At 42.2% G+C, this 24,831-nt stretch overlaps 1 protein-coding gene and 1 long non-coding RNA gene across 4 annotated transcripts in view; one reads left to right on the top strand and one right to left on the bottom strand.

Annotated features, from left to right (window-relative positions):
• Nucleotides 1-7,292: 7,292 nt before the first annotated feature.
• LOC116074512 lies at nt 7,293-8,898 on the bottom strand. The gene is made up of 2 exons (XR_004112203.1): nt 8,741-8,898; nt 7,293-7,650 (listed from the first exon to the last, which is right to left on the bottom strand). It is a non-coding gene; the product is annotated as an uncharacterized LOC116074512 (long non-coding RNA).
• Nucleotides 8,899-8,969: 71 nt separating this feature from the next.
• The window catches only part of Cabcoco1 (ciliary associated calcium binding coiled-coil 1), a 112,981-nt gene continuing 97,119 nt past the window's right edge, over nt 8,970-24,831 (top strand). Inside the window, exons 1-2 of one of the 3 annotated variants that reach the window (XM_031347089.1) lie at nt 8,970-9,129; nt 13,112-13,228. Coding sequence is in view for 1 of the 3 variants with exons in the window: in XM_031347088.1 (XP_031202948.1) it covers nt 21,731-21,841 (111 nt within the window). In the remaining 2 variants the exon portion in view is untranslated. Of the gene's footprint in view, nt 9,130-13,111; nt 13,229-21,685; nt 21,842-24,831 lie in introns of those variants that run through there. The other 2 variants (XM_031347088.1, XM_031347090.1) reach the window with 2 other exon arrangements.

Below are 24,831 nucleotides of genomic sequence, written 5' to 3'. Positions count from 1 at the left end.
CAGAATTCAGAGGAGACAGAAAAGGCGATGGTAGGCCAGGAGAGAGTGTGGTATGGGGTAGACTCCTTCCTATCAGTAGAAGCTAGAGACTATCAAAATAGGGTGTGATCTGTTAAGGGAGTTTTGTTAACCTTTAAAAAAAATTCACGATTTTGACTTGGGGTACAATCTACATTTCATGTAAAATAATTTTAGCTGAATGGTCATTTGTGATCTAACACATTGTACAAAGATGGTTGATAGACAAGAGATTGATGGGTATTTAAGCTTGCGCTGAGTGCTCCCCACATGCCAGACACCACATCAAAGTATCCTTAGATCCAATGTTGGATTTAACTGCCACCACAGCAAATTTTATGATGCATTTCTTTTTGTTTTTGTTTGTGGATTTTTGAGACAGGGTTTCTTTGTGTACAGCCCTGGCTGTCCTGGAACTCATTCTGCAGACCAGGCTGGCCTCAAACTCAGAAATCTGCCTGCCTCTGCCTCCCAAGTGCTGGGATTAATGGCGTGCGCCACCACCGCCCAGCAAGTGTTGAGATTTTTATCTGGGGTTATACACATTCTTATTCAAAAGAGTATGGAAATGTTTCTGGACACGTTCAACTAAAGGTTAGAGTTTTTGCTTAACTCATGGTGGCAGAGCAAAGGTTCAAGAACTTAAAATGAACGACAGGAACACAAGAGAGCATGCTCGACGTACACCATAAAGATGGCTGACAAGAATCTGTCTGAGCGGGCTGGGCGGTGGTGGCGCACGCCTTTAGTCCTAGCACTTGGGAGGCAGAGGCAGGTGGATTTCTGAGTTCGAGGCCAGCCTGGTCTACAGAGTGAGTTCCAGGACAGCCAGGGCTACACAGAGAAACCCTGTCTGGAAAAACCAAAAAAAAAAAAAGAATCTGTCTGAGCATGCTTAGCTTTCATCGAGCATGGTAGCTGAAATGGAAAGGCCACTCAGAAGGAATGCTAACACAGGCTGCATGCCACTCTCAACAGCTACAGGGGCCTTCAAGCTGCTCTTTAGAGCTTTATTTAAGTTTCCATTCCTCTGATAATCTTTCATCCTTTTTAACAATATATTTGAGGGGTTGGAGGGATGGCTCAGTGGTTAAGAGGGCTTACTGTTCTTGCAGCGTACCTGGGTTCGGTTCTCAGCACCCAGGTGGAGTGGCTCGAAATTGCCTGAACTGCAGTCCAGGCTCCTATGTCCTCTTCTGGCCTCCACAGGTACCTGTATACATGTGCTGCATATACAGACAGGCATGCATACATACATGTGTGTATTTGTTAAAATAATTTATGAAAAAATATGTTTGAAAACTACTCTCACCTTAAGACCTACTCCATGAAGGGAATGCATGGCTGACACTGCTCAACTGGTCAAGAATTTGAGACTAGATAGCCATAGACCCAAGGGGAAACCAAACACTATAGTTTTGCTAAAGGAACATAACAATAAAAGGACTCCTAATGACATTATGCCATACTCAAAACACAGGGGTTCACTCAGCCATCATGATTGTAGAGTCCTGGGAGTCTACTACAGAAGGAAATTATAGAGTCCCAGGCTGACGTGGGAACGTGAACATGTGCTTCCATCCCAAACCAGGAAGCTATCTCCAACTGACCCCTCACGATGGAAAAAATTGGTGTTCTCCAAGAGAGTCTCATTGGGTACACAAACCACATGGCCCATTCCCAGAACGAGATGGCTAACACAAAACCAATTCAATGGCACTGTTGGTGGTTTGTTTATTCATTTATTTATAGTCTCATATTGCCTCCTTTGGACTTACTAGTTTTTGGTTTTTTTTGTTTTTGTTTTGTTTTTTTAACCTACCTCTGGTCCTTTGCACATTATGGCTTCCAGTTATGTGGTTTTATGGTGTGTGTGTGTGTGTGTGTGTGTGTGTGTTTGTGTGTGTGCAGGAATTTTTCATGCTCTTTGTCTCTTTTTTCTTCTGTTTTATTAGTTTGTTGTTGTTGTTTTATCTTACTTGGGGTTTTTAATTTGCCTGTTTGTTTTCTTAGGAGAGAGAAAGAAAGTATGGCGTTGGTAGACAGACAGGTGGATCTGGGTGGAGATAGGATAGTGGTGGCGCACGCCTTTAATCCCAACACTTGGGAGGCAGAGACAGGCAGATTTCTGAGTTTGAGGTCAGCCTGGTCTATAGAGTAAGTGCCAGGACAGCCAGGGCTATACAGAGAAACCCTGTTTTGAAAACAAACCAACAAAAGAACAAAAACAAAAAAAAAAGAATGTGTTGTATAAACAAAACTTTATTTTTATCTAAGAAAGAAAAAAATTATTATGTTATATGTTAATATTTTTCAGGTTAAATGCTTCCAGCATCTCTATAGGTCGGTAGGATTATGTGTGCTTATGGACATAGTGTAAATGTGGGCCTATATGTTTGTATATATGTGTATGCATGTACCAAAGCACAACTGGAAGTGGTATCCCATATGAACTTAAAAGTGCTAATGGCTGTTACGTTTCCAGGAGTTCCGTGAGTCGGTTTAGAAGTATATGACATTATGGTTAAATTATACTGAGAACAAGAAAATAAAGAGCATTCATCATTCCTAAGGCTAAGAAAGTACTCCCCTGGACTACAGAGGAGTTAACTGGATACCCTCCACTCGGTGCTTACAAGCATTAGAATTGTAAAATCAGAGCTCAAAGCGATTCGTTAAACATAAGCATGTACTTACATCTGGAAATCTAGCAAAACAGACTATGTGTTGGGAAGAAAATCTATGACATGGTCCAAATTGTGCTGTGGGGAGAAGAAATTTAAAATGTAAGACAGTCTGAAGTCAAGGAATCCCTCCTGAAGTGCATAGTGTCTCATCAACATGACTCTACTCGTGTGCAATCTGTCAATTAAAACATCGTAGATTCTCCCCTGGTCACCAACAGCAAACCCCTAGTTAAAAAGAGTAGTCACACTTCAAGCCTTGCACACTCTACGCCATGGTCCAGACACCTTGAAAGAGAAACAAGGATGGCGAAGACTGAACCAGGCAAAGGCCAGAGGTGTCCCCATGGACAATTGCTGGAAAGTATTCCAAAATCAAAAAGACAAAAAAAAAAAAAAAAAAAAAAAAAATAGTCATGGATATAACAAAATATAATGTGTGCGCATGCATTTTGTTTTAACTCATAGACATGAAATTACAGCCAGATTTTATTATTCTATTCCTCATACACAGATTATTGAGGTACTGTATCTACCTCACGACCATAAATAACCATAAATGAAGCAAGACAGATTCATCGCTGACATAAATTCTTTCTGTATTACTGCTTCTCTGGACATTGCTGCCCTAGCTTTTGCTCTTTGTAACCAACATACACACACAGAGAGGGAAGGGGAAAGAGAGAGAGAGAGAGAGAGAGAGACAGAGAGAGAGAGAGACAGAGACAGAGACAGAGATAGAGACAGAGACAGAGACAGAGACAGAGACAGAGACAGAGACAGAGAGCACAAGCAATCAAAACCAAAAACTAAATGGCTACATACTTGAAATAGACAGAGGATAGAAAATTCTCATGCTAATTCATAAAGACATCACACTGGTATGTGCATTACAACATAAAGGTGGTTCATTCCCAGAGTTGTTTATGACTCTTTTAGTCAAACTTTAGTACTTGTACTGTTTTCTTCCTTCTATTCTTTTCTTTTCCTTTCTTTTTTTTCTACCTCTCTTCCTTTGGCTCTTTGGAAGGAAGGTGTTTCTTAAGGCTGTGGGATTCATGTTTTAGGGCCGATTTTACCCCTTGGAACTGGACCAAGAGTACCAGTTTTTAACTGTATTTTTTAACACGTGCTCAGCAGCAATGAGGCAGAATGGGAAAGGATAATGTGAACCACATTACCAAAAGAAAACAAGTAGAGAAAACCGATTCACAGATATATGCAGGCAGCTATTCGGCCTCATTAAAAACTGAATCATCCTTTACATTAAAATATACTCTCACTCTTCCCACGCTCTTGTCCAAGCACACAAAGGAAGGGTATCCACACCTTTTACAACTGATTTCTTTTTTTCTTTAAAGGTATGGAAACACCTATCTCGAGGACATTTGTAAGCTTAAGCAATTTTTCGGGTCATAGGAAAGATCCAGGAATCCAACACAGAGACTCTGAACTTCCCCTGCGATGTTTGGAAAACTCAGCCAGAGTTAGCAAAACCTGGAAAGAAAACAGGCCTTGATATGCTGCCCAGCTTTTCTTTGGCTTACATTAATGATGATTCACAGCAAGACCACATGGTTTCTCTATGTCTCAGCTCCTTCCTTTTCTAAGAACTCATGTTTCTAGAAGCCTCTATCCCTCTCTTGGACACTGGGGAATGCAGAGGGGAAAAAAATAGAAAAAATGCAGATTGAGGGCCTTGATGGAAATGTGGGGGATACTTCTTCTGTGTTTCTTTTTAAGAAGTGAAGTTGGAAAAAGTCAATCAATCATCGAGTTGAGTGGCGAATGCTTAAGCTCGTGAAAACTAATTTTTGCCAAGTTAGCTCACTTGAAGAATATTTTATGCACGGCGGAATTGTGTATGCCATGTGCAAACCCTAGCATGTAGACCTTTGTTGAGATGCTGGCCACAGAGAAGGATGGAGAGAAATGGAGCTTGTTTGCATTCCCAAGAGAGTTAAATGGATTTGGGGCCAGCCTTAGTATAATGTCTAGCAAAGCAAAGAAGCAACTTTCACTAAAATGTTGCTACTGAAGATGAATCGCCCAGGCGTTACATTCAGTTTAGGAATAACAGAAGCATTAGCGGAAGTCGCTATGATGACTTCACGGAGTGACGTCAGAGGGACATCACCACGGCCTGCTTTTCAGGGCTGTCATACTATGACAGGGGGTGGCTGGCTGACAGGACCTTCCCAAGCTGCTTCTCCATGAACATCACGGAATGGAGAGCAATCAGCTTTGGTTCACTCTTCACAGGGCAATCAGCTTTGGTTCACTCTTCACAGTTCGGCCCGGGTGGGCTACTACAGGAGGTGCCGGGGACTCGCGGCTGTTAGTGTCATTGCCTAAATTGCCCGCCCTGCTCAAAATTTACAGTACAACTCCACCTCCCCCCCCCAACCCCTGAAGTAGTTGCTAATGTCCCTAAGCTCCTAATTACTATTGACTCTCCGGAAGCAGTCCAGAAGGCTAACAGACATTCGCTCAGGAACTCCAAGGATGAAAAAGTGAAATGACGGCACTGAGTGCAGAAAAAGGAAGGAGGGGAAAGAAGAGGAAGAAGGAGGAGGAGGAAGGAGGAGAAGAAGAAGAAAGGAAGAAGAGGAGGAGGAAGAGGAGAAGGAAGAGGAAGAAGAAAGAAAGGAAGAAAGAAAGAAAGGAAGGAAGGAAGGAAGAGAGAAGGGGGAGAGAAAGAGAGAAAGAGAGAGAGAGAGAGAGAGAGAGCTTTCATTACAGTTGTTAACTAGTCAACAAACCATCTCAAAAAATTCTACAAATGGAATTCCTAACCCAACTTCCCACCCATTAGCGAGGTTCCACCATACATTCCAGCTTGTGTTTGAACTGCCCAATCCCCCTCACCCCCCCCCCCGCTCCGTGTTAACAGAATGGGGCGGAGAGGACAACAAACAGGTGCACAGGTTATGTCAAGCACATAGATTTTTGTCAGAGTTAAGGCTCATGAAAATTAATTGCCCCTGCCAGCCCTTTCCAATCCCAGTGAAATCGTGTATTTATGTAACTGATAGTGTCGGTCTTCAGCTAAGAGCTCTGGAGCGCACTGAAGGATCTTTGCTCCTGGTGACAAATGCCAAGCAAGGTGTGTTCATTTGTTGTTGTTTGGTTTTTTTTGGGGGGGGGGGCTTTGAAAACATTTGCCTTTAATGATATTGTAAGGCCTTTTGAAGACAACAGTATGCTAGGCAAACTCGTGGACAGAGAATAGAAAAGGCTAAAGCCAGATATGACCTATGATTTGTTCATAAACGCAATCTTAAGATAACGCATTGCATTCTGTGTGTTTTAAAGGTGAGACTGACCACAGGATATAGAAACCCTTTCCTGGTATATCAATCCTGCATGTGCGTGCGTGCGCCCGCGCGAGTGTGTGTGTGTGTGTGTGTACATGTTCATGCATTCATGCGTGTGTGCATACATTAGATTTCCTCCTCCTTGCTCTCTGCTTTATTTTTTAGACAGGGTTTCCAACTGAACTTGCAGCTCACTGATTATGCATGACTAGCTCACCAGGGAGCCTCTGGTCTCCATCTCCTACCACCAAGAATATGTAGGGATGTGCCTCACCTTCCAGCTTTTTGTGTGGGTGGGAGGTCCTGAGCATAATTCTTGATGCTCCTGTCACGAGCACTTTATCAACAGAACCATCCCTCCATCGATCCTTTCGGCAGCTCGGAGAGCTTTTCACAGGGTAAACATTTTTTCGCATCAAATCTCTGCAGTATCACCTTTAAAATACAGTCACAAACATCTTTGCCCATTTTCTTGTGCCATAAGCACTTTCTATTATTGTTGGAGCTGTCGGCATTGGGTCCATATGAACATACACAGCAAAGACTGTTCCCTCTGGTCTGGGCATTCCTATCAACAGAGAAGCACAGGAAGACTCCTAACACTGCTCGTGGCAGTAACCTTTATAAGCCATTTCGTAGTGTGTGCTATTAAAAAGTTTCCTTTTCTTAATTCTATTTTTTTTCTGCCCCCCCAAAACATCTTTCACTCATCAATTATTTGCTTGATTTATATGAAATGTATTCAGTGGCCAAAACACTTCCGGGCTGTGCATAAAATTTAACCTAAAATCCAGCAGCTAAAATTCCCCCCCTTTAAACTATAATGGAATTACCAAGTTAATGGAGCGGTGTAATCAAGCCAGAACCAATAAATATAATGTGGCCCGAAACAGGCCATGAGAACAAATGCCAATAGATATTGACAACTCTCCACACGAAAGCAGACCATTCATTACATTGATGCTCATGTTGTCGTGGCTTTATTATTTTTACCGTCCAGTTCTAGAGAGTGTCTCAGAGCCACACAGTCTCAAGCCTCCTGGAAATAAAAGGTATCAACAGCATTCCAGCTTCCAAAACCATGCTATCCTGGGTGTTTTTAAAAAAAAAAAAAATAGCACACATTAAAGTTCTCCAAAAGGGTTCGTCCATCAAAGTGCGCAGACACCCACTAGCGCACAGTGTGAAAAGTGGGCCTTTAAAAGCTCAGTAGAAAGCACAGGAGCGTGGAAGAAAGAACCCATGTTATAAATATACTACAGGGGACACTGTGAATCTCTCTCTCTCTTTTATTCTTCAGAGGGAAAATATTTAAACTCTTGGAAGGGTGTTTTTAATGGATGTAAGCACACAATGCTTTGGAGGGCATGTAGCTTTTAACTGCTTCTAGCATCTTCTTAGAAGACCCACTTGTGTGAAATGCACTGTATGCCAAATTCTGGATTTAAGAATGAAGGTGGTTCTGGAGCAGATGGCAGAATGGCACTTTGCTATAAAGGTGCCAGGCTAGGTTCTCCTCGGATCCTCAAACTAGATGAAGAGAGATAGTGGGGGGATACACATTGGCCACATCATCTGTTGGATGCTACTGCCCATCCTCTTGTTCATGGATGAAGAGACCTATAAAAAAACTTCCAGAAAGCAAAGACATAGGTTTTGCTAATACACACACACACACACACACACACACACACGTATGTATGTATGTATGTATGTATGTGTGTATATGTGTATATATAACATATATATTAATATATATTATTTATATGTATAACTTTGCTAATACACATACATACATATATATATATATATATATATATATATGTAATCCCATTGTTTGGTCTATCTTTACTAATTGTTTGGTCTATCTTTACTAATAACACTAAAACAATTTTAGCTTTCCTCTCCAAATTTTTGGCGATGAAGTCAGTACTCAAAAATAGTATTGGGGGTATTAAGATATAAAATGTATTGTAATGAATCACGATTAGTAAGTCATTTTAGGAGATGTGAATACAAATGGTTTCTAGCTAATTGAACTTCTTTCAATATTTCCCCCCTTGGAAACTACAGCAGAAAATTGTTAAAATGGGATGACAGACACACAGGAGTTCATCACACTGTTCTCTGTGCTTTTTTGCAACTTTGAAAATTTCTACTCTGAGGAAAAATAACAGTGCATATTAATTACAGAAAATTTGCAAAGTGCAAATAAGAAAAAAGAAATCACGGAGAGGTGGTGTTTTAGGCAGCATTCCTGTAACTCTCAGATTATAATATACACAACACACACACACACATACAATAGCATTTTACATATAGAAACAACACAAACATACACCTTATGCTATACTACTCTTTCAATGTATAATAAATAATTTTAAGCACCTTTCTTTGCAACCACGTAAAATTTCATTTTATGAATCTAAGTTGATTTTCTATGTCATGCTCTGATTACTGGGCATTGACTATCATTTCCCCCTACAATTAGTAAGAATTGTACACTAAAATTTACTGGTGTTTTTGTTTGTTTGTTTTGTTTATTTGTTTTTGTTTGTTTGTTTGTTTGTTTTTAGATAATATAGTTATACCTTCAAGATACATTTGAGGAAATAAAATTTCCAGGTCAAAGGCTAGGAAACTTAATTTTCTTTTCCAGGCAGTTTCTCATAGGAAGATGCAGAAATGATATTAATTCTTGTGTAAACTAAAGATGCTCACCAGTATCTGCCACCACCATCCCTGCCCTTGTGAGACTGCCAGTCTTGCAAGCTCATTATGAATAACTTGGATTTCTTTCGGCATTAGTAGCATTGTTAATATTTCATGATGTTTCCTACTACATGTCTTCACAGTATTAAGAATCACCTGGGAGACCAGACTCGAGGCACAGCTTGATGATTATCATCATAGCAGGAAGTCCCGCCTACTGTGGATGGAACCATTTCCTGTCTCGGAACCGGAACTGCATATATGGAGAAAAAGACCTGAGCATCAAGCTGCACATATGCGTCCCTCTCTCCTTCTGGATTCTGTAATCCATGCATCCATCAGCTTTAAGCCCCTGCCTGCTTTGACCTACCATCATGAAGGACTGTAACTTTTACAAGGTAAGATAAACCTTTTACCCTTAAGTTGCCAGAGTATTTTATCTCAGAAATGAAAAAAAAAGAAAAGAAACCTTTCACGTTAAGTTGGTAAAGCATTTCTTCTGGGACGCCCCCACTTCTTTTCTAACTGGAAAGGGAAATCTGTGTTTCTAATGACTTTGTTTTATCTCCATAACTCCATCTATTCGGTGTTTTAATTTCTCCATTCTGGGATACGATTTTTACATGACTGCAATCACCCCCATCATACTCACCAACGCACTAACCAACGCTGGCAGGCGTTTGAGTTACTGTTCTATTACTGTAAGAGACATCATGGCCAAGGCAATGTAAAAGGGGCTTTGCTTACAGTTTCAGAGGGCCAATGTGAATCTCAAAGATGAGAATAGAAAGACAGCCAACCCAAATCACCATGAGAAAATTCATTAAAGCAAGCAATAAATTAAAGCAAGTTTTTGTTTTGTTTTTTTCTGTGTATGACAACTGCCTCCCCCTAAGGTGGAGTTTGCGAGGTCTGCATTGGATAGATCAGAAAGACCGATAAAAGCTCAGGGATACAGGGTTTCCAAATGAGGCATTTTGTGAGCTTCAAAGTAGGCAGGGTTGCAGAAGCAGAACATAAGCATTAAAAGTTAGTCCTAGACAGCCTCCTGAAGCAAAGACGTGGTTGCAAAGTGGACATAACCAGACAGTCATAGCAGCAGGCCATCATAACCAGGCAGTTATAGGTGGGCCTATAAACCAAGGTAGGCTTTCAAAAAATGGTTATAAACAATTTCTGAAACAAAGGCATGATTGCTGTTCCCAGAACAGGCGGTACAGAACCGATTGTAGTTAAGGCTACAGGTGGGGCATTAGCCCAATCCTTGAGAAATAGGCTTAGTCATAAACAGGAAATGAACCTAGTTTGGCTTTCCTATAAGTTAGCTTTTAAGCCTAAGGTTGAAGCTAGCTGGTTCTTCACCTCTGATCTCTCTCTCTCTCTCTCTCTCTCTCTCTCTCTCTCTCTCTCTCTCTCTCTCTCTGTGTGTGTGTGTGTGTGTGTGTGTGTGTGTGTGTGAAAGAGAGAGAGAGAGCTCACATTGATCCATGACGAGAAAGAAAGAAAGAAAGAAAGAAAGAAAGAAAGAGAGAGAGAAAGAAAGAAAGAGAGAAAGATCAGTAGATAGATAGATCAAGCTAGCATGACAGGGGCTAGCATTAGTGTCTGAAACCTCCAAGCATACCCCCAGTGACACACAAGGGCACACTCCTTAATCATTCTTAAACAGTCCATCAACCAGGAAGGAAACCAAACATTCAAATGTATAAGCTTATGTCTCTTTATTCAAATGCCTTAAAGTTTTTATCACACAAGTCTTTCACTTGCTTGGCCACCCCCAAGAATTTTATGTTATTTGAGTTTGCACTGAAAGGTGTTTCCTTGATTTCTTTCTTGGGCCATATATTATTTGTGTATAGGAGGCCTAGTGATCTTTTTGAGTTAATTTTTATACCCAGCCACTATGCAGAAAGCGTTTATCCGCTTTAAGAGTTTCCCAATGGAGTATTTAGGGTCACTTGTGTATATTATCATATCCTCTGCAAATAATGATACTTTAACTTCTTCCTTTTCAAGTTGTATCCCCTTGATCTGCTTCAGAAGTCTTTCTTCTCTAGCTAAGATTTTAAGTACTATTTTGAATAGATATGGAGAGAGTCGACAACTTTGTCTTGCTCCCCAGTTTAATGGGATTGATATGTATGTACGCGTGTGCAACAGGACACACGTGTACACACACACATACACACGCATACAGGCAGGCACACATGCTCACTTGCACTTCCGGTAAATCAGGCCTTAGCTCATAAGACTTCCCAGAAGCTCAAAGGTAGAGGGATTGAATGAGGTGTGCCTCCCCATAACAAGTTCAAGGCACATGGAATCCCTGAGAGCTCGTTAGCAAGACAACCTATGACATGTGCGTATGGTGTCCTATTAAAGTCACTCCAGCACTGTCTGCGCTGTTAACTTAGATACTATTATTGTATGCACACATGGCTGGTCATCGGAGGCTGATCCCCTCCGAAGCTTGGAGTTTGTTTGACAAACTTTCTCAATGAACCTGGAGCTCACTCACCGATTTGGCCCAACTCCTAGGAACCCTCCTGTCTCTGCCTTCCCATTATGGGAAGTACTTGGCTGTGTATGTGGGTGATGGCAACCTGGACTTACATTTCTCTCACTTGCATAACAAATCCCTTATCCACTGTAGCCTTTCTCTCACTTGCATGACAACTCCCTTATCCACCGTAGCATCTCCCTAGTCTCACGACTCTGTTTCATCATAAAAAAAAAAAAAAATTGAAACGTTTCTACGTTTTTCAAAGGCACGGAGATTGGATTTTTAAAAACTTACATACAAGCAAAACATCCCTAACACTCAATTTAACAGATGGAGGCTCTCCAGGATGATCATGTGTGGATAATAGTATATTTCAGTACATGCTTTTAATTACAAATCGAAAACATGACTAACAATAGGTGCTTTGAAAAGCGAATATCAAGTTAAATATTAGTAGAACATCTGAATACTGCTTGCAGACTATTGCTCTGAGACACAATACAGTGTATTATAACATGGGCTCTTAATTTGATAGTCTTGAGTTTAAATTCCATCACCTCCGCTAAATAGCTCTGTAATGCCGGGTAAATAATTAACTCCTCTAAGCCCCAGTGATCACATCTGTTGTAAGGTTTAAGGAAGATAGCGCACAAAAAGCAGTTACCCAGAATGTTGGTTATGATAACAAAGATGATAAGCTTTACTTGATTGATATTCTTTTTCCTCCCAGGCTTACCCTATCTGACTGAAAACTGTGGCATGCCTGAACTCCCCCAGCCCCTCACTCCTGATTCCCCCGCAGCATGTTCTTCTTGCTTTCTTACGAAAACTGCATTAGTCATCAGACAGTGAATACAGTTTCCCATTTTGCAATGCTGCTCTTTGTGGATCTTAACTTCTCAGGCACCAACAAAATGCTTTCCAAAATAATAATTGGTGACTGGCTTCCATCTGGAAATTGCACAAAGCTTACAAACTCACAGAACAAGAATTTCTAGGAGGACAGAGGTTCTTTTTTTTTTTTTTAAATTGGTGGTGTTGGGTTTTTTTTGGGGGGGGGGGAGCTTGCTGGTCAAGCATTTGTGGACAATGTCACCTAGTCACTGGACCATGTGACTTGCTGGACATTTGCATAGGCCTGTAATCCTGGCTACTGAGAAAGCTGAGACAGAGAGGTTGAGTGTTCAAAGACTGCCTGGTCAACAAAGCAAGTTCAAAGTCAAGGTTAGCCTGGGCAAATTAAGGAAATACCTCGCTGTACATTGTCAGCCACACATTTTCAGTTGTCTCCAATTGGGAAGGACATTTCTTTTCAGGTGTTTCGTTTCTAGCACTCTATAGTAGTATCACTGAGCATCCATCAGTGGGCGGGTGTTAAGTTAAAATGGAGCTTTAACTGTCCCTGAATCAGTTGCCTGACTATACAACTATTGGGCCATCTCTTCTGGCCTCCGTGGGAGAAGATTTGGTGGCAGTGACTTGATGTGCCAAGGGAAACCGAGATTGGGATGTAAAGTTAATAATAATTAATGGGAAAAAAAACAGCCTAAAGATTGGTTTTTATCTTTACATATATAGAAACAGCTCAAATGTCAGTTGTCATTGGAGCTCTCTTGACTTGGGCTCCAGCAGAGAGAGAGCAGGGAGCTTCCTGGGCATGGAGGGAAGAAAAGGCTTGTCTTATCTATGCAGAGTCTGACACACCCTGCTATCTGAAAATAAGCACCATCCTCAAAAACTGTATGGCCAGAGCAAAAATGGGCTTTCTTGCCTACTCAAGGGAGGAGCATTGGATCTGCCAATGGTTTCAGGGGATACACTAGCAGGATGAAACCAGAGCTTATTATGATTTATTGTCAGTTGTCCTTGACTTCCAGACATAAGACCATGGTGTCCGAGTGCTGATGGAGACCACTGAGCACCATGGCTTTCCTGAGACAGGTAAGAAGAATATCGCATCCTGAGTGGTGACCCATCAGGACTGGACTAACCAGGTAAGGGGTTCCCTTAGTCATTTCAAGTCTCTCCATTCTCTCTGCCTTATTCAGCGGCTGAAATGCAGCCAAGCTGCCCCAATCAGTTCTGTTTCGGTGGTCATGACACCAATTATTTTCAGAAGGTCTAGTGACTGAAAGACATGAAAGAGGCCATCTTACCACCATCCAGAAAGCTGAAGATCACACATGGACTCAGCAACCTTCCAACTAATCGCTGGGGTGGTTTCAGAACAAAAACAGAACTACTGGATCACCATCACCCCACACAGCAAGCTCCTATGGCAGCAATGTGGCCAAAGGTCAAGATGGTCCCAGGTCAACTTTCTACTGAATTCCCAACACCCTTCACTCTGCCATCCAGCTTCCTCTCATGTATTTGTCTCCCAATCTTCAACTTTTGACTTTCCTTTGCAGTCTAAATTTACACTTAGTCTAGCATAATGAATTATTTAAAGATTTTTCCTCACGAAAATAAAGAAAAAAATTTTTTTCTTAAGTCACTTAACTGGTCAAAACTGATCAGAAACATCACATGATTAAAGTTACTAGACTCTATTGTACCCAAGCCATTCCTGGATCCTGGTCCCTACAGGGTATCAGCATGGAAGAGCATGATGGTGTCACTGTCAAATCGTAGGTTGGAAACCTACCTCAGTCACCCACTGGCTATCATCTGTGGCTTGAGAAACACCAGCCCCATCTCATTTATGGATCTGGCCCCTCAGCACACAGAGACAACCAACGTCATCCTAATTAGAGATTTCCATTGTTGTCCGATAACACGGAACATGGCACTATGAGCCGTAAACAGGTTGAAATCTTCAAAAAGATGCACAAGAGCATCTTCACCACCCTCAATGCAGATGAGCATCCCACCTTGCAGGTATTTTAAAAAGGCATCTCATCTGGAAAGGACCCGCACAAGTGTTAAATAAAATTAGTATGTGAAGTTCGCTATCGTACCGAGACAGGGATAAGCCTACTGGCAAGAATAGTTTCTATTGATTAATTATATTTCTCATCGCTACTCTTCAATATTTATTGGAACATAGATCACAGTTTTAGCCCCAGATTTGAGTATATGGAATAAAGTATACAGTAAGGTCTAAGAAGGCATCAGAAGGGTTTTCCTATTTCCATTGTGTAAACTCCAGCTCGGCAATCCTCCGTAAGAACTCACTCTTTGAGCTATAAAAGAAATTTCCATCTTCAAAGTTCTCCCAGTAAAATGCAAAGACTCACTCACTTCCAATAGGTGTTGGGATAATAACATCTCAAACTTTTATGCTTACTCTAGACTAGAATTGCTAACCTAGCAAGAAAAAGATGCTAGATGAGTTAGCATTATTAGCATATTATATATTATATATAAAATATATTATATTATATATATGTATATATATCATACATATATATGTGTGTGTATATATATATATATATATATATATATATATATATATATATATATAAATGTCCGTGGCGGTAGAGAGAAGAGGAGAGAGGCCTAGAAGGTGTGATGGACGGGTCTAGACAAAAATTCCACAGACCCATGTCTGCATGTAGATGAGGTGAGGCCGTGGATGGGCCTCTCTTGGAACCCCAGGAGCTCATTCCCAGTCCATCTGCCTGTCCCGTGAGACATGAGGTCAGGTTGCTCACACCCCGGGGGACTCGGCACCCTCCTCTGCTGAGTGATTCTGGTGAGCCTCTGAGCCTCTGAGGTGACTTCACGTCCCCAGATTCAGAAACATCTGTGCACACCAGAAATGTTCAGTACCCGTCACATTGTGTATTTGCTGCGGGGAACAGCTCAGGCAATGGACGCTTGGGGAAATTCTATGGTAATAGAATTTTCGGAAATGACGTTTCCTTAGAGATTATCTGGTGGTTTTCGAAACTTTTTAAAGCTCAAAATCCTCCCTAGAAGAATTTGCATGAAAGCTATTATGTAAAACAGATAAAACAAGAATATATATATGTATATGTTCATACATATATATGAAATTAGATGAGAGGTCCCATTGAAAAGGGGACAGTTCTTGCATACTGGACTCCCAAGGGTACAGCAGCTCAGAAAGTGTATTTGAAGAGCAGAAGAGTCTCCTGCCATTAATTAAGTGGCACACTTAAGTCCCTTTTAGATAGTTTTAGAAACAGGGAAAGTAATGAAAATGGTTTTGCTTTATCTTTATGTTTAACTATGTGTACATGCGCCTGTCTGTATGGCTACATGCAAGCGACTACAGTGTCTGCAGAGGCCAGAAGAGGACATCTGATCCCTTGGACCAGGAATTACAAGGATAACGTGAGGCACTGGATGTAGGTTCTAGGAACTGAATTTCTGTCCTCTGCAAGACCAGCAGGTGCTCTTATGGGCTAAGCCGTCTCTCCAGCCCCTGAAACCATCTGGTCAGATATTGCTTGCTAGTTTAAAGCCATCTGTAACGGTGGCAACATTTATGAAGGATGTCAAGAAGGGCTAAGCTATTTGCAGGAAGGAGCCAACATTCTTAGGTCCAAACTGGTAAAGGTGACCCACACTCAGAGAAAGATGTAAGCATAGACGGAATGAGGGATAGGCTATTGACTTCAATATCTTTGCTATATGGCTAACCTGTTGTCCAGCAGGGAGGGGCCTGAGAGAATGCTCTGACCTTATTCGTGACCCTTCATTGTCCAACTGTCTGGGCTCTCATTGGCCAATTCCAACTGTAAACCACAAGGCAAGAGGAATGGTAGTCCCATTTGAGCCTAGAGATTTATACCTCTAGGACACAGGCCTATTGGACAAAGGCCTAGAGTGGGCACAGAAAGCAAGGGGGATATGTCCACATACCACAAAAGGCAGGATCCACTGGTAACCCTTGAGCACACAGCTTCTGGACAGCAAAGGAGGTAGGGACCGCTGGACTTGGTGTGGCTAGGGAGGGGTAACAAATGAGGAACAGCCCTTTCAACAAATGGAGCAGAAAGAAAGGGAACCCCTTACAGAACCATCTTTCAAATATCCCCAGGGACAGGGAAAGAACATGATTCCTGATTTAGAGGAAAAGACTAAAAATTTATCTGAGGATCAGAAGAATTCAGCCCAAAGGGAGAATGATGGTGTGCAGATTGCCCCCAATCTGAGAAAGTTGAGCACTTTGAAGAGGAGAGTTTTCTATGGCACCTCTCTGCCACACCCACTCTAGGTTATAGGAAGCCTATAGAATGTAAACCACTACAGCAAGGTCACTTTCTGCTTTAGCCACCATATTTTCATGGTGATATCATACCTGACAGAACAACTTACTAAGGATGGTGTATTTTACATTCCATGTCTAGGGGCTCTGTTATCATGGCACAGAGGGCATAGGTACGAAGAGCTATTCAGGTGGTGGCTGTCGGGAATGCGGGGTAATGGGAACACTGATCCTTAGCTGGTATTCTTTATCTTTTTTTTCTTTTCTTTTATCTGGACCCTCAGCCCGAGGGATGGTACCTGTCATATTCAAGTGGGTTTTCCTCCCTTAGCTGACTCTCTCCAGAAACACCCTCATACATACACACCAGGAAGTGTGCCTCGCAACTCTCCTAAATGATTTAGACCCAGTCAAACTGATAATGAAGGTTAAGTAGCATAGGCCACCCCTTTTGAGCTTAACCCCCAAGCACAACACTCAAAGGCATATTTTACTTCTAGCCCCGAAAAGGGACCTGATGTCTCCTAACACAAATTGTATAGTCAAGGTAAGTCCCGGTGGTCTTGATGGTTCTAATATTGTTCAGAAATCCTATTTTGGAATCCTCTTTGAGACTTAAAGCCAAACTGTTGGATTTAAAGCCTTTAAAAAAGTCAAGTAACTATTGGCATGATTCCAATAAAAAAAAAAAAAAAAAAAACAAAGGCAGAGTAGACATTCCATCCAAAAGGAAGGGCATAGGAATGGACATGCCCCCAGAATGCCCATCATGGATGGGAAGCATCAAGTCATGGGGCACAACATCTGGCACATGTGGCACCGTGATGGGAATGCCCAGTGACTTGGCTTGTCTGAAGTCTATCTCTGTTCGTTTCACGGAGATGTCCATGGCACATGGTCTGCATTCTCGGAGTTGACATGTCTTGAGGTTTCCATCACACCTTAGACTTCTGCTTCACAACTTCACACGCTGACTCCCTCCCTGCAAGGGTCCGAGGCGATCAGTCACTGCTGAGATTTGCAGGCATTCCATAAATCCTAATGGATGAACCCATGACTCTAAAACATTTGGATTATCAGTACCTACAAAATCACCACCATGTATAATGCCAAGGTCTACTACTAGCTCAAACAGTTGCTGGATTTCCTTGAACCACAGGCACAGCAGGCTCTGAGTGCCTGGGAAAACAAACTTTGGGAAGGCACTCCTTCCCAGGACATCTCTTTAGGAGCAAAGTGCTTGTGTCACTAGGGACAGCATTTTAAAGATGTTTACATTTCATACTCTGAAGCAAGTGATGGGTAGGCATGTCCCTACTGACCTAGTGCGAAGCACTTTGCCTCTCTGTAATGATGCTAATCTCTTGTTGGTCCACATCTTTCTTCCTTGCCAAAATTCTGGTTCTTTAAATCTTTGCTTTGGGCTCCTAATTCTCAAGGGTAAATATGGGTCCTAGTGAGCACCAATGACCATTCCAGAGGCTGAATGCTAAGCTGCTCTGAAACTTTTTTCCTGCCAAAGTACTGTGTCTTTCAACTCCGAAGCCAATCTTCCACAGAGTTTCAAGACAAAGATAAATGGCAGAAAAGTGATTTTCTGGAATATAGCGTGAATGGCCTCCAGTCCATTTCGGATCAGAATACAGAGGCCAGTTCTAGAAGCCTCTGGAGGACACAGGACACAGTCAGGTTCAGTCAAGGAAACAGCACTTCTTCTCTGTTGACGATTCACTACATCAGTTACTTTTACTGTTGCTGTGACCACAGTACCTGATTCTAGCAACACAAAGAAGGAATTATATACTCCAGCTCATGATTTCAGAGAGGCCGGGCCAGGGAACTTGCTTCTGTGTGCTTGGACTGAGCATCATGGCAGAAGGGACATGGGGCAGTGGAGATATATTGAGTTCACAGATGACCAAGGTTGACAGTGCTCATCAGTTTTTATTATTGATTGGTTGGTTGGTTGATTGGTTGGTTGATTGGTTGATTGGTTGATTGTCATCTTCTTAGCATGTTTTACCAGGATAAGATCTCATCAGGTTTCCACCAGGAAGCTATCTACTTAAGACACTTAGGTGAAAGAAGATGCTCTCCGAGGGCTAACTAGAGGTAGTGAAAACTTTAAATATTTTTCATAGTTGTTTGACTATTCTGTACTGGTTAGCCTTCACTGCTGACTTATTACAGTCGAGAACTGTCTGGGGAGAATGAACTTCAAAACTTGCCCAGATCAGACTAACCTGTGGTCTTGTCTGTGAGAGTTGTCTTGGTGGATGGTTGATATGGGAGAGCCCAGCTCACTGAGGGTGGCACCATCCCCCAGCAGGTGGCTCTGAGGTGTAGAAGTCAGAAGAAAGCAGACACCAGAGAGAAAACCAGCGAGCCAAGTCCCTCCGTGTTCTCCATGTTCTTTGCTTCAGTTCCTGCCTTGACTCACCTCAGGGATGGTCTAGAAACTAGCAGTGTAAACCAAATGAATCCTTTATTCCCTTACCTTGCTTTGTTCATAGAGTTTTTGTATCATAGCAACAGCATACAAACTAGAATGTTATCCTTGCTGAAAACAAAACAGATGAGTAAGGGAAATGATTTACCAATTAAATATCCTTGTATGCATTTTCCTTTTTATATCAAACAGTCTTGCATTATTTCAAAGGCTGTCTAAATTGGGGCTCCAGAATTCTAGTTCCTCTCACTACCTTTAAAGGAAGAATGTGAGTGTTTCTGGCCTGATCTTCTAAAGGAAGTTCATTAGTATCTATTGCTCAGTTGAAAACCTCGGGGATAACAGTGTTTGGACGCTTAAGACACCGTGAATCTCATTTGGGCCATTATTTCGTCTATTTGTCTAAGAACCTGACTGATATTTAACATGAACCAGGGAGAACAGGATTATAAAAAGTGATGTGGAAATGTATAGCCTTTATGTGATGTGGAAATGTTTAATCTTTATAAAAAGAAACCCCGAGGTCTCTGGATCACTGTGTTTGGTCACATAGTTCTCTGCAAACCCATCAGTATTCACCATCGAATTAGCCTCTTCCTGGGCCCCTGGGTGTTTCTCTGGGGCTTCAAAGCACACCCTTTCTTCAAGAGGCAACCTATACTCGAATTAGAAAAACTTCTAAAAATACTCCTCACCACAGGTATAGAGACTGGAGCGCTTGCATTATAGCGAGGGCCTACCATCCCACATTTTATAAATGTGCCAGAAGTCAGAGAACACTAAAAAATAATATAAATGAACATAAACTCCAAGATCCATGTTCTCCTTTCCTTTCCAGTACTAAAACAACGATGTAAAGTTGAGATATTAAGAAGCTGCAGGCTTCACTTAGAAGCCTATAAGTTCAAGAGAGGCCTGATCAGGGAGCCTTAGCTGAGCCAGCCTGGTGTGATGTCTCCCTCACTGGCCTGTCTCCCCAAAAAGTGGGAGGCTAACATCAGCCCAAACTTCTGCAAGTTAAAGAAACCTTCAGGCTTAAGGGTTTTCAACACCATTCTATATCGGGGGGGGGGGGGGGGGGGGGGGGGGGGGGGGGGGGGGGGGGGGTGAACAATCTGCCCCATAAAATTAAATGACCGCCTCCAAACTCACTTCTCTATAAATTATAACGTTGAATGTATTAAGGTAGCATTTGGAATTTCATGTTTCCTGAGGTACCACGCCTGTCAACGACTGCATCTTTAGGGCAGTGTTCCATCTAAAAATAAAGCTGCAACATTGCCAGAGAGGGGGCAAAACAGCTAAAAGGGCAGCTGACTCTGTCCCATCGTCGGAGGAAACCACAAACTACTCTTAGGAGAAATAAATGTGTTTGCAGTTTAGCAAGCACTAAATTGCAGGAATGCGAACCATTGTAACTTCACAGAAGGTGGCTCGCTGCGTTCCATTTCTTTGGAGTAAAGATCAAAAGGGGGTAAAAGAGAAAAAAAATATTAAACACTTTAATGAGTTTGGAAGTTGGTGGCTCATATGAAGTCTGGCAATAACTATGAATTGACTGTGTTTTCACTAATTGAACACATTCTAAAATCCTTTTAAGATGGGGTTAAAAGTCATAGCAATGTTGTTGAGTTAATACTTTGGACTGAGAACTTAGCCAGTCCCTCAAAGAGTAGAAATTCCAAGGGAAAGGGACGTTATAACCTGCTTGAAGAGATGGAACGTATGTGAACTAAGCTAGAGAGGACGCTTGAATACAGGTGGGCTATACCAGGATTTAGGTTGTTTAAACGACGAAAACACTTGAGGGAGAGACATGGGTATAAAACTAAATGAAGCAAGAGGTTAAATTTCTGAAAGGCAACGGGGTTGGGGGGGGAGGAAGAGAGGAGCATACTGATTTGGTAAACTGGTAAACTTTGCACAGCATGAATCCAGCCAGGAAAAGTTTAATACAAACACCAGAGCTGTGAACACTAGGAGGTGCCAAGATCCCCTGAACATGTCTAATGCAATAATCTGTTCAATCTCGTTGGAAAGCTTTGAGGCCATTTGTGGTTGTGGTTTTATTTTATGCATGGGGGAACTGACCCCCCCCCCCGTAAGTGTCTGGATTTGACAATTAGCAGCCTCCAAGCAGGTAAGTGTGTGATGCATCCCACAGCCAAAGGAAGCATTGAATAATAACAACAACAAAATCCAAATATGTAGGATCGGGCTTGAAGCCCAGTGATTAGGGTGTTTGCCCTGCACTCGGGCGACCCTGGGTTCAATCCGTGCATGCATATGCATAAAGTGGGCTATGGTGCCCTTGACTGCAAGCTCTTGGGAGGTCGAGGTAGGAGGATCAGCAATTCAAGGTCATCCTCAGCCTGGGCTCTGTAGGCAGGCTCTTCAAACTCCGACTACAATACCTTGTTTCCAGGCTTTTTATTATGGAAATTTCAAACGCTGGCGAGAGGGAGACGGTGTACTAACCCCACCTCTTCCCGCAATTTTAATTCACAAGTCCATCCGCTTCCCTCAGTATTTTAGAGTAAGTTGCAGACTGCCACTTCCCATCACTCGCTAAATAGGCACCTCTAAAATTAGAGTCAGTTTTTCCTACCAAAGACAACAATGCCATGGATCAGACTTTTAAACGTTACAAAAATTGCTTAAGATCAACCATCAAGAACCAAAGACCCCAAATCGCTTATCACCTCCCTTTTAGAGTTAGCCTTCTAGCCCAACACCGGAATTGCTACTTAAGTAAATTTCTCAGTTTCCACAGTAATTCGAGCAGCAGGTGGCCTCACGGGTCCCATGAGTGGGCGGGGCCTGAACTCCAGTTAGGCGTCACTGCCTCTCACCCCGGTTGCCTTGGCGATGAGGGCTGCTTCCTCAAGAGAAACCGAGACAGGGTCGTCCACAGGATTGACCTCCTGGGGGTTGACCACTCCCGGGGTGACGCCAGCAGACAGCACGACTGACTCTGAGGTATGCGCCCCTTTCCGGGAAGTCCAGGACTGGGTCCTCGGCTAATACCAAGGTCACTTCAAGGTCAAGGCCAGTGTCACCCCGGGGACTCAACCGGTAATGGCCTGCAAGCTCCTCCTTGGGGCAAGGGTCCCCAGAACCCCTGAAGCTCATCACAAACCCTGTGAGCTTACTCTGGAAAGTTCCAGGCTCACACAGCCTCACAGATATGCAAATCTTTAACTGGAAAAACAAAAAGTAATCTCTTATCTTAAAGGGGACCGGTCCCTTTTTGCAAGTGCCACTGATTGACCGTAAAGATCAAACAACTGTTCAAAAGGTGTTAAAGACTGCGGCGATCTGAGTGAGTCAGGCTTAGTTTCTGTTGTCACCTGGCCCTGTCCCAGGAGACAAGACCAAACACCCTGAGCTGAGTGAGAGGTTGTTCTCTGCCCCTGGCCTCCTGGCTCATAGGTGAATTTATCCGTGGTACTCCAAGGACCTCTTGGGTAACACAAGGTCACCTTAAGACCCCCTCCTAGCACCAATTATCAGTGGGTAGGGGGCATTAAGTAATTTTGCCCCTAGACTTAATGCTTAAAAGTTCATTACTATTGTACTTTTATTTATTTGTGGGTGGGCAGACGAAAGCCCCAGTCGCAGTGCTCGGTGTGGAGGTCAGAGGACCACGTGATGGTTGTTCATCTGGGTCCCAGTGATGAAGGTCAGGTGTTCGTTCAGCTTTAGCAGAAGGTGCCGCACTCCTTGCTAAAATTTTAACCACAAGTGCATCGGCTAAGCCATCTTTTTTTTTTTTTTTAAATGTTTAAATCTCCTCGCTGAGTCTATCAAGTACTGTTTCTACGATGTTATTTTCTCCCTTCCTTTTTTAAAAGACTCCGAAGAGTGAGTAATGAAGTGTTAATTAACACAGCTTTGTTCAGCCTCCCTATTAGTCTAAACAACAACAGTCTTTGTGAAGAAGATAAGTATTCGCTGCAGACTCAGCAGTCGGGAAGCACAAAGCCAATAATTTCATGCCTTCCTCTCCAACAAGCAAGCAAGCCAGTCCCACCCAACCCCCTCCAAGTCCCCCAGTAGAGCAGGCCGACCGCTAAGCCTGCAGGCTCTCCCAGGAGCCTTTCTAAATAAAATTAGCATACATTAAATGCACATTTTAACATGATAAACTGGATTCTAAGCTCATTCCTCCCTTGTGATGGCTAATGTAAGTTAACATAATTTTTAAACCAGCATAGAAAACTTTCCAATTAAATTCTGTGTCGTTTAAACATATCCAAAATCTTCTATGACTATATGTTTCCTTGTGCTCATACACTAACTTACCAGTGGGTGTGATGCCCTTTCTAAGAACATTTAGTGATTTGAGGCTTAATGAATCAGTATTTGAGAGAAAGAGAGAGCGAGAAAGGGAGGGAAGGAGGAAGGGAGGGAGAGAGAGTTTAATAAAAAAGACAGAGCTAATATCCATAACATGTACACATACATAAATATATATTTCAATTTTTATTAGCTCAATCTTTTTATTAGTAAGAAACTGAAGAAATCCAGTTGTTCCATGGGCTTACTTAGCAGTACCCCTTAACCAATAATGACAGTTAATATTCAGAAGTGCTGCGTTCTTTTTTTAAAAAGAGTAGTTATTTATTTATTTATTTATTTATGTGAGTACACTGTAGCTGTACAGATGGTTGTGAGCCTTTATGTGGTTGTTGGGAATTGAATTTTTTAGGACCTCTGCTTGCTCCACCCATCAACCCCGCTCTCTCTGGTCAACCCCATTCACTCTGGTCAGCCCCACTGGCTCAGTCCCTGCTTGCTCCGGCCCAAATATTTATTTATTATGATACATAAGTACACTGTAGCTGACTTCACACGCACCAGAAGAGGGCGTCAGATCTCATTATGGATGGTTGTGAGCCACCAGGTGGTTGCTGGGATCTGAACTCAGGACCTTCGGAAGAACAGTCAGTGCCCTTACCTGCTGAGCCATCTCGCCAGCCCCACAAGTGCATTCTTAATTTTCCAGACCTGTAAAACTGAGTCCCTTCTAGAACGCAGCAAGATGATCCACTATCAGGATTACCCATCTGGACTGTCTCAGGACTTTGAAGTTAGCCGGAAACCGTGGCAAAAGACCCTTGTAGGCCAGTGCAGTGCTGCTTCAGGGAAAGGCCCCTGGGTCAGATTCCTTGCAGAGCTGACCCCCTGAATAGTGATCCACTTTAGGGTTTCCTTTCTGGTAAATTCGTATCTATATGGACTCAGCCAGAGGGCCATCTAGTCAACTGAGGCATGCAAGAATGAACAATTTATTTTCTGGCCAAGGCTATCAGAAATCAAGCACAAGCTTCAATCACTGTGGTTCCCCATGTGTTTGTTGATGATAGGCAACATCAAGAATAAAAAAAAAAAATGGTAGCCCTAGTCACATAGTAGGTCCTCAGGCAATTATGTTAGCACATTGATATCACAGGCAGCCTACCATGTGCCAGGCAAGGTAGTCACCAGAAACTGCAGTCTATGCTGAGATACCCCGAGCAGAGGGCATGGGACTAAGAACCAGGAAAGGAGTTTTGAGAGGGGGGGACATTTCATGAGCTCTGCTTGCTAGTATCTGAACGATGAAGTCCAGTTTCTCCAGTAATATTGGACAAAAATACCTTCTTTTGAAATGCGAGTCTAAACTTTCAGCCTTTATTTGTATGAATGTGCAAGGACAAAAGGAAAAAAAATAACAAAAATTGAAAATAAAGGATAGCTACTATATAGTCTTGTGTGAAAATAGCTTATAAATAAAACTCGGCAGCCTCCTAGCCAGTTAGTTTCATAAATGGTATCCTCAAATATGCTAATTCTTAAAAAGGATATGGCTTCTTAGCTCATGTGAGGGAGCTACAGGGAATGAAAATGTTTCTTTATCTAAAATAAAAAAAATAAATAAATAAATAAAAAAAAAGGAGAAATTCGCATGTAAATAAAGAAAATAT

Source organism: Mastomys coucha, unplaced genomic scaffold (assembly GCF_008632895.1).
Source record: "Mastomys coucha isolate ucsf_1 unplaced genomic scaffold, UCSF_Mcou_1 pScaffold3, whole genome shotgun sequence".
Lineage (NCBI taxonomy): Eukaryota > Metazoa > Chordata > Mammalia > Rodentia > Muridae > Mastomys > Mastomys coucha.
The sequence above is the reverse complement of the archived record's forward strand: the minus strand, read 5'-3'. Positions and strand labels throughout refer to the sequence as shown.